Consider the following 10,012-nt stretch of genomic DNA (forward strand, 5'->3'; position numbering starts at 1 on the left):
GCTCCCTGGTATGAAGACTAAGGATTCTCTGAAGTCTTTATGTTCAGTGTGCCACATTGAGACTATGGAAGTCAAAGCCACTGTGCACAGAGGATGGACTGGAGTCCTGCAGGGAGCAGGGGAGACCAGGCTGGCCGCCCCCCCTGTTCCCTCAGTGGCAGGCCTCACAGAAACCCACCCAGTTACTGCACTGTCCCTGTCGCGTTGTCTTTGTTTCTTTTGCAACAACCTTTCTCTGTATCCTGGGTTGCACATTGGTAGCCTGTGGGCTAGTCAGTCCATGGACATTTTTTTGACCCTCAAGTATTTTTGGTTGCGAGATTTCAATTGAGTTAGTTGCCAACTTTTAAAAATCAAAACACTGTGGGCTTCCCTGGTGGTGCAGTGGTTAAGAATCCGCCTGCCAATGCAGGGGACACGGGTTCGAGCCCTGGTCCGGGAAGATCCCACATGCCGCGGAGCAACCAAGCCCGTGCGCCACAACTACTGAGTCTGTGCTCTAGAGCCCGCAAGCCACAACTGCTGAGCCCGCGTGCCGCAACTACTGAAGCCTGGGTGCCTAGAGCCCGTGCTCCGCAACAAGAGAAGCCACCGCAGTGAGAAGCCCGTGCACCACAATGAAGAGTAGCCCCTGCTCGCCGCAACTAGAGAAACCCTGTGTGCAACAACAAAGACCCAATGCAGCCAAAAATAAATAAATAAATAAATTTATTAAAAAAAAATCAGAAGACTGGATTTCTATCTTCTTCAAAAGAACAACAGCAGCAGCAACAACAGAGAAGCTTGGAACGTTGAGCCCCTGTTCCCACGTGGGAGGAGCTAAAGTTCCCTTACCCAGGATGTATACACTCTCCAGTTTGCTGACTTCCACACTGTGCCACTTAGAAGTTACTGCTTCAGTACGCATTTGAATTTGCAGCCACTATTCTGTAGTCTCTTTGGTACATTTGTACGTGCCAAAGAAGGTGGTGCTTGCCTACATTTGTGGAGCTTCAAAGATAGTAGATAGGAAGGTACTGTACTTGGCCTTCTGTTGCTCCAGCAAGAAGATGGTGTTGCACTAGGCACATGCATGTGCTCAGGTATTTGTGGGTGGCGCTGCTGAGGAATCGGGCTACTTCTGAAGGGGCCAGTTCAGTTATTAGGTGTTCATTTAGTTTTTTTGTGGAGTCTTGTTCATTAAACTTAATATTATACTTCATTTGGAATTTGCTATGAAGCTGTAAAACAGTGTGGTTTCTCCTGGAAGCAACCTTTATAAATTCTTGTTTTCTAATTGCAGGTTTGATCATTCCTGCAAATTGTGTGTCTCCTCTTATAAATCTCCTGTCAACTTCAGACCAGTCTCAACAGCTTGCAGTCCAGCAGAAACAGCTCTGGCAGCAGCGTCACCCCCAGAGCATCGCCAATTTGAGCAACACATAAGAACAGACAGGTTTCAACATGGATGTATATGAAACGCTGTTGAAGCATATCATTTGCATAAAAATCAGGGACAGTTTCCAAAGAATTATAATTTTTTTTCAGTTGTGCTCTCTCTCTCTAGTTAATTTTTTTGGGAATAAGGACAAACCTGGAATAGATAGCAAAACTGAAAATCAGCAGTGCCGATGGTGGTACATATGTCTTTCCTCGCGCTTTTCCCGTGGTACTTACCGTATGCTTCTACTTTGGTGAGCAGAGGGGTATGTGCGCGTGTGTGTCAGTCTGTTTGTTTGTGAGTTTGTTAAAAGCTACGAACCATAATTGGTTAAAGATGCTTGGAACTTCCCAAACTGGCTTTACTTTTGTGTTACACAGTGCTCAGGGTTAACGCAGCACATCCATGCCACTGCTGTGGGACTTATCCCCGGACGCATGTGTTTTGAGTCTATAAATAGAGAAAATATATATTGGTTTCTTTTTCCAACTTATTAAAACAATAGGTTTATTAAAGCATGAAACGAAAGGTTACATATCATGCATTCAGGTTCTTTTTCTAGTTTTTGTTCTGACAGTGCATGTCTTTGACAGCATGCGTAAACAAGATTAACACAGAAGTCAAGTAGCGGAAAGAAACATTTGTAGATGTACAGCATTGGTTATTGCATTTTTATAGTGTTTATACCTGGGTATTGCTTCAAACCCTGCGAAATCACCTTCTCCCATTCCCCCTGCCCCAGGTTTCTTGTCAAGGTAATGAGTACATACATTTTTTGGTGATAAAACTCTTAAAAGTTAATTTTAATGTATTAATAGTATTCCTAATGTGTGCTGCAAAAATGGCTACAAGCCTGCTTTTCTTAAAATTACATTTTTCTTAACTTAAAGATAGTTTTAGAAAGAAGTACAAATTGGCTTCCGTCTTGCAAACAATCTTTTTTTTTTTTTACTTCGTTATCTTAATTTGCTTTGTCACTCTTAAAAATGGAAACCGTACTTGAGTTGTAAACTAGACAATGAGGAAACACTTGAGGCTTCTGCTGTATGTTTATTTCTTGTTGTTATTGTTGTTACCCAGTAACTTGAATATTGTTTAATGTGTTGTAAGACATTGTAGAGTTTATCTCAAGCTGTTAAAAATGGTAATGTACAAATGTGAATAGACACTTATCTATAATATGGGTAAGTTTTGTTTCGCCTATAATAGATGTTTATAAAAACAAGTGAGGGGACAATTGGTCTTTTTGTTACCTTTTTTTTTTCCTTTCCTTTTTTTTTTTGCTTGCACAGGTTGCACTATTGAAAAACTGAGATTGTATAAACCTGGTCAAAAGCTGCAAGATACCACAATCTTGTAGATGTCAAATAAAAAGTTATTATACTAAGCAGAAGTGGACTCTTGTTTAGGCCCTCACCACCTCCAAAAGTAGTCTGTGACGGGGACGCTGCAGGACCTGCGTGTTGGTCAACATTCCAGGTAGCCGTATGTTTTGGCTTAAAACCTACCCCTCAAAACTGAAACGGTGTTGAGGAAGGGGTAAAATGATAGTACTTTTGGAAGTTTCTCAAGTTGAACTGTTCTCCTTTGTAACTTTCTAAACTTCTTGTAGAATTAGGTGAGATGTATGTTAAGTGATGGGAAAGCTAGGGCTATCATCCTCTTGTGTTTCTTCAAGCCTGAGTTTGGTTATGTCACGTTTACCATAAGTTTTCTTTCTTTGGATTTATTTATTCTAGACGCCTAAAAGAGCAAATTGAGAATAATTTCTGTTCTTTGGCATATTTTGCCCAGTGGATGCAACTTTTATCCTCAGTCTAGTCCTTATATCTCAGGCAGTGATCCATATGAATATCAACCAATGTCCCTTGTCAGGGCCACTAGACCCAGCTGGCAGTCAAGAGCAGAATTGTCCACCTGCACCAAAACGTCCCAGTTCTTCTGTTTTTCAATCAGGAGCCCATTCAGCGTCCGTCAACATCCCAAGGTGAAATAGAGCTGTGGAGGGGGAAGCCTAATGAGCCTGTTCCCTCCAGTGAGGCAAAATGGCGGGGTTGGGGAAAAGAGACTCCCTCTTGGAGGCTTGGCCCAACTTCCCTTTTTTGTGTGTGGGAGTATCTTTTTTAGCAGGTTATGGTTTTTTCCAAGCAGCTTCAGTGTGAGGATTCTTTAGCATGCAGTTAGTTGACCCTCACAATTTATGATGTAATGTTTGCTCTTGGAATAGCTATCTTGTTGAAAAGGGGGATATATGTATGTTCTGTTCTTTGTAGAACAGCTTTGTTTTGCTTTAAAAAAAAAAGTCCAGAAATAAGGCCTCTGAAAACTCTCAAAGTAGACCTCAGAAAGGCAGCCGTGTAAATGGATGGGGAGCTGAGGTGCCACGTGCACATGCTTATCGTGGTGTGGTGTGCATGTGAGCGCTGGGAGTCTGCTGCCCAGCCTCCTCTCTGGAGGTGAACGTATGACCTTTAACACTGTGCCCTTATCCAAGTCAGCAAGTTTTAGGTTGGTCAACGTGGGAAGACCCAGCATTCAAGGTCCTCCTCTGTCAAACAATCAAGTCTCAACAACAGCTAACTTCTGTACAACAGATCCTTGTATTTCAGGATCTGAATGCCACGTCTGAACCCAGGGACCTTGTTGAACCCGATGTGAGTCCATTTGGCCTCTGTAATGCCTTTTCTCCCTTTTTAGCAATATGGCTCTGAGCACAAAGATTGATTACGAGTCACGTTAGTGTTTTCAGAGTTTACAGTGCCGATTGTACTGAAAACCACTTTCCCAGTCCAGAGCTGCTCAGATGGTATTGGCGGGGGGGTTAGTGTTCCCCTAATTTAGCACCCTCCCTACCACAAGGTCTCTAGCTGCAGTTTAGTGGGATAATCCAGATATTTATCAACGATATGAATTCGTAAAAGTATTAATAAGGTATTTTTAGACACAACTTGATGAAAAAGTAAATATCTTAAGCAATTTTCCCTTTTTGCTGCTAAATTGCCGATACACTCTTCAGTGTCTTTTCTTTACATCTGTATATAAGTTAGCAAGAACCTGCATCCAAAGCAATGTAGTGTTGTGTGTATGTATATATATATATTTATTCCAATCCAACTAGCACTTCAGAAACCTTTTTGAGTTGCAACAGTAAACCTTTTACTTGTATTCTGCTTCATCTGTAATGGTAAAAGTTCTAGATTACCAAGCTCCAGGGGTATATAATATTTTAGAGGCATAATTTTCTGGCTGTAGCCACTGGGGCATTCATTTGCTAATCTCCATGTGATGCTATTAGAGCAACTTCTAACAGGCACGACGAGAAAGGGTACCAGACACTTACCGTTGTATAATGGGAGCCTTTCCCCAGTCCCCTCCACTTTCCAGTTTAGCAGGAGGGGAAAAAAAGCAATAGATTAGAAATGATTGATGCATTTCAATTTATGAAAGTAGGAGCAGAGGAAAAGTGTTTTTCACTTGGGTCCTTTTCTTGATTAGATATTAAGAGGAAGGTCCCTATCTAAATACTCTCATTTTAAAAACGTACCTGAAAAAAATAAAATAAAAATGTACCTGAATGATATTTGATAGTTTCTAAGAATGGTGCTACATAAGAGTCGCTGTTAGACCGGTATGCAGTTAACAGATGTTCGGTTAGTGCAGGCATCCCAGGGACAGTAGGCATTTGTTGACTATCCTTCCTCTATGTCTGGAGTCTCCTTGGCTAACACCACACCTTGCATGCTCCCTGTGCACGCTTTGCTGCTGGAATATGCAGCAGGCGGTCCATGTCATGGCTACACCTGCGAGCAAAAGCCATTTGTAAAAAGTCCTCATTGGATGCCAGTTGTCTAGTACAAAGGCAGTGTCTTTCAAGGGCATGTAAGTGAAGGAAACACATCTAGATACCTGCAGCTCGAGCTAGCTAGTAATTTTTTTCTGCGTACTTGAGGTGAAATCCAAAACCCACCTTCTGATTTTATGCTGTACTTATATATATATATATATATATATGTACATAATGTGTATATATAGAAATGTTGAGTTCTTTTTGAATTCTGAATGTAAATATTTCTTGTAAATTGGGACACCACCAGCTTGTTTTTCTCTTTTCCCTCCTCCCTTCAATCCTATTTATTCTTTTCTTGACTTCCCATAGGGGGCTTCTTAACAATTTGGTGTTTTTTTTGGATGTAGAAACGTATGAAAAACTTCTTAGTTGAATTTGTTCATATATTTTAGAATTCGGTTTTGCATCTTTACTATAGAATTCCTATGTCTGTTTTGTGTTAATATTTTTCAACGTGCCTGATTGTGTTTTGCATTTTTATTACAGATTTTTACTGTGTGCAATGCGTTGTATTGGGGGGAATGTACTTGAGTGCAATTTCTGATACTGTCATTATATGACTAGTTATGCTCATTTATGTTGCTCTTTGGAAGCTATCGTGAGCCTGATGTTTTCACCTAAAAAATTTCTTCCCAAGACTTCCTTTAAGCTCCTCTAACTTCTTCAGTGCATTTGGGATCAAACTTAGCTCTTCAGTAAACCCGACTTGTTCCTACCCTTGCAGTTTTTCAGGCCTGCACCAAATCCTTCATCCTTGCGGCTTTCCAGCTGAGGGGAAAACCTTGCAGATCTGAACAGTGATTTATGACCTGCTACTGCTGCAGATTTTCTATTTCTTTAAGAAGTCGAGAGTGTACTTTTAGCCTACAAGTAACAAGCAGAAGCTTACTTTCCAGCGAGCATGGATAATCTGCTTCTGCTCCCACCAGTTTAAGGATATTTATAGCAGGAGTGGAGACAGACCTGGTACATGCTGGTGTCCATGCTGACAGGTGACATTAGAGAATGTCCTTTAAGGGACAGTTGTCCTCCAGAATCGAGCAGCACAACTGCTGTGGAGGCTTCCATGAGCCTTCAGCTCAAGGTTGATGCTGTGCTGAGGGTAAAACAGCCAGTTAGCTGTGGAGGGACGGGCTGGTAGGATCTGATGGGCTATCCCGCCACCAGTGAACTGGTGAATTGATCTTGACTAGATTGGCTGTAAACCTAGGAGCTGAGCTGGATCAAGGCATTCTTAATGATTGGATTAGTGTTGCCAGTAGGGCAGACCCAGGGGTGGCTCACAAAAGTGGTGGTAATCATCACCAGGGAGGCAAACATTGCGTTTTTACTTACAGATTTTGCACTTCTAAGAAAATGTTCCTCCTTAACTTTCAGGAAAGATAGCCGTGAGCCTTTCTTGGGCCGTCATTCATGCACATGTTTCACTCGTTACTATTGAACTTCATAGATGTACTGAAATTTAAAAGTTGTCTGCATTTAGGTAAGTCTTAGGAACCTAATTTGTCACGCAGCGGGGCCTTTCAGAGGTGAGCTGCAGCGGGAATCCCTGTCCCAGCACGCCCTGCCCGGCTTTCCTCCTCTGGCGCCCGTGGAGGGGCAGCTCTCAGGACACCATCAGGCTAAGACTACACCCTTGTAGTGCAGAGTCGAGCAAGGGGTGCCACCTGGGAACGTCGGTTCTCTTTGCTACTTGCAGATCAGGCCTCCTTGGGGCTGAGGGTCAGTCCGCAGACCCCTTAGTGAGAACTCCCTGGCTTTTCCGCCCACCCTGTCCTGAGGGCCTTTCTTGCTGTGACAGTATTTGTGGCACTGAAGAGGATAAAGAAGCTTCAGCCTTCTTTCTGACTTCCACTTTACGGGGCAGAGAGCTTTTTTTCTACGTAGCACATTGCAGTCTCACCTCCATCAGAAAAAATCATCCTGTTCATGGTTTATACTGAATTTGCAAACTACTGATATTATTTTTCAATAACCACTTGTATCTACCATCAACCATGAGAGGTGGGAAGAGGTACGCTGTATCTCTGCAATAAAACTTTTGCCAGGTTCTACCTCTGCTGAGCAAAGGATACTTTTATACGTAGGCATAGATCTTCCTTCCTTTACTGATCTGACATGGTGCATCTTGAGACAACATATGATGGAATCCAAAGACAATTTGAAACAAAGGTGGATGTAAACTCTTCTGGTTGTTTCTGTTCTGTTCTCTTTTTTAAAATCTCTTTTTATATTGCTACTCTGTTTTGAATGTCCGTCAGTGTATGAAGGGTACGCACTGTTCTCATGATACTGCACTGCTTCAGCCTTCCGTGGTAATACAGTACCGAGTGTCCAGAAACGATTGTTCTGACCGTTTTGATTTGTAACTTTAAAAATTGGGTCTCATGCAATAAAAATGTATTGGCTGCATTTAGCGAGGTTTATACCCTTGCAAGTAAAAACGATCAACCATGAAGCGTAATGAATTCTGTATTTAGGTTTTTTGTTATTGTGTCTTTTGATTTTTCTGTTTTTTTTTTCTTTTTTTTGTAAGATTCTTAAATAAATTAAACTGGCTAATATGCTGCTTTTCTCTGTGTATTTTCTTTGTCTGGGTTCTGAGCACCCATTTAAGCTGTGTCAGGGCTACCACGCTCACCTAGAGAGCTTCTTTCCATTGGGGGCTCGGACTTCTTCTATGTTGGTTTTTTATTTTAAATGAATTCTAGAAGACTTCTCACGATGTGGATAAAATGCAACCCAGCATTTGTTAGAGTCAAAAATGTCCGTGCCGCTGCAGAGCTTCAGTGAGTCAGCACCGGGTGCCCCGGCTAGGGGGCTTGGGTCATGGGGTGTCCTCCCTGAAAGGTGCCACGAGTGTTGGAGGACTTGGGAGTATGAGGCTTCCTATTGAAAATTCATTCCTGGTGTTGCACAGCCATCCAGTCTGTGAGTCTTAAGATTGGAGCTCTGCTTAAGAAAAAACAAAATGGAAACTACTGCAGACAACATAGCGTGTGCCAGTCTCTGGGGTGCTTTCTGTAGTCCTTTCCGTAGTCCTCAGTGCTCTAGTTTTCAGATGAAAAGCCTTTTAGTTTCTAATTTTTGTGGAAATTGGTGCCTGTATTTCTTCTATTTATTTATTTATTTTTGGCTGTGTTGCGTCTTCGTTGCTGCACGCGGGCTTTCTCTAGTTGCAGCGAGCAGGGGCTACTCTTTGTTGAGGTGCGCGGGCTTCTGATTGTGGTGGCTTCTCTTGCTGTGGAGCATGGGTTCTAGGTGCGCGGGCTTCAGTAGTTGTGGCATGCGAGCTCAGTAGTTGTGGCACGTGGGCTCTAGAGCGCAGGCTCAGTAGTTGTGGCGCACGGGCTTAGTTCCTCCGCGGCATCTTCCCGGACCAGGGTTCGAACCCGTGTCCCCTGCATTGGCAGGCGGATCCTTAACCACTGCGCCACCAGAGAAGCCCAAGTGCCTGTATTTCATGTTTCTTCACTAAGTGTTTAATAAGCAACTGCTGTGTGTCTATGTTGGGCCACATGCAGTCCTCAGTAGAGACTCCTCGTGGGTAGTTATTCTCATGTCAGAGATAGCAAACGAGCGAGCAAGTTAAGGTTCCGGTGGTTATGGGAGCTAGGATGGAGACATTAGGAACGCTGGGTGCCTGATGGGGGGCCCAGGAGGTGACCAACCATCCACTGGCACCAGCCTGCCTTGAGGAGGCTGCCGTGGATGGAGAGAAGGGAGTGTGGTGAGCCCTGGGGCTCATCGATGGAGAAGTAACGATCGGACAAGAGATCCAGTCAGCTCCTTGCACTGGGCTTGGAAAGCTAGAGAAATTGGGACTGAGCAGGAGAGAAGACACCACAGGACACCCAGAACAGTGAGTAGATCCCTTTGCCCTGAGTGTGTGTGTGTGTGTGTGTGGGGGGGGGGGGGGTTTAAATCTCCCTGCCCCTGTGCCATATGAGTGCTGGCGCTCTCACTTTACAGGTGAGATGGGCACAGAGGTCAGGGAACCAGCAAGGGGCGGTCTGGGCCAGGAGTCCATGCCACTGTCCTCTAGACACGGACAAAGGCATTTTGTAAATGTTTGGAGTCTGGCTTGTTTGCGAGTCTTTTCTTTGTGGGGTTTGAAATGCTTGAGAGAGTCATGTTCAGTTTGTAGCTGTAAATGCTTAAAGGAATTTAATCAAATTTGTAAACGGTGTTTATGTTTAGGGAAATTTAGTCTGCCAAATACGTGAGATAATTGAGCATTAATTGAAGAACAAGTGAAAGGGAGTGTTTTACATTTTAACTAAAATTTTCCTAAAATATTTCTAAGTCGTGCTTGAAGACTGAAAGGAAACTTGTTCTTGAATATATAACCTTAATAAATTGAGTATTAATTTGAATAAGAAACGAGAGGCCAGACTTCATGTAGAGCCTCCACCGTCCCCACTGAGTTTTTCTGTTACGGTTCCAGTCTGCTTTGACCTTGTTCCGCTTCAGTGTTTTAATCTGTAATCCAGTCTGCTTTCAGCCTCACGTTGTGTCTCCCAGGGCCTCAGCACCACTGACATTTGGGCCGGGCCATTCTTTGCAGAGAGTGGGGTGAGGTGGGGGCCGTCCTGTGCATTGTAGGGTGTAGAGCAGCGTCTCTGCTTCTACCCACTAAGTGCCAGTAGTACACACTATGTACCCGGCACCCCCCAGTTATGGAAATCCAAAATGTCTCCAGACATGGCCTAATGGCCTCCTGAGGGTCAAAATCGCCTCTAAGC

The 10,012-nt window shown here is 43.4% G+C and overlaps 1 protein-coding gene across 4 annotated transcripts in view; it reads left to right on the forward strand.

Annotated features, from left to right (window-relative positions):
* The window catches only part of SBNO1 (strawberry notch homolog 1), a 59,242-nt gene extending 51,411 nt beyond the window's left edge, over positions 1 to 7,831 (forward strand). For all 4 annotated transcript variants that reach the window (XM_059893657.1, XM_059893659.1, XM_059893658.1 and 1 more), the window contains one exon: positions 1,283 to 7,831. In XM_059893657.1, coding sequence (XP_059749640.1) covers positions 1,283 to 1,425 — 143 coding nt within the window. In that variant the 3' untranslated portion in view covers positions 1,426 to 7,831. The remainder of the gene's footprint in view (positions 1 to 1,282) is intronic.
* The last annotated feature ends 2,181 nt before the right edge of the window (positions 7,832 to 10,012 follow it).

Source organism: Balaenoptera ricei, chromosome 14 (assembly GCF_028023285.1).
Source record: "Balaenoptera ricei isolate mBalRic1 chromosome 14, mBalRic1.hap2, whole genome shotgun sequence".
Classification (NCBI taxonomy): Eukaryota; Metazoa; Chordata; class Mammalia; order Artiodactyla; family Balaenopteridae; genus Balaenoptera; species Balaenoptera ricei.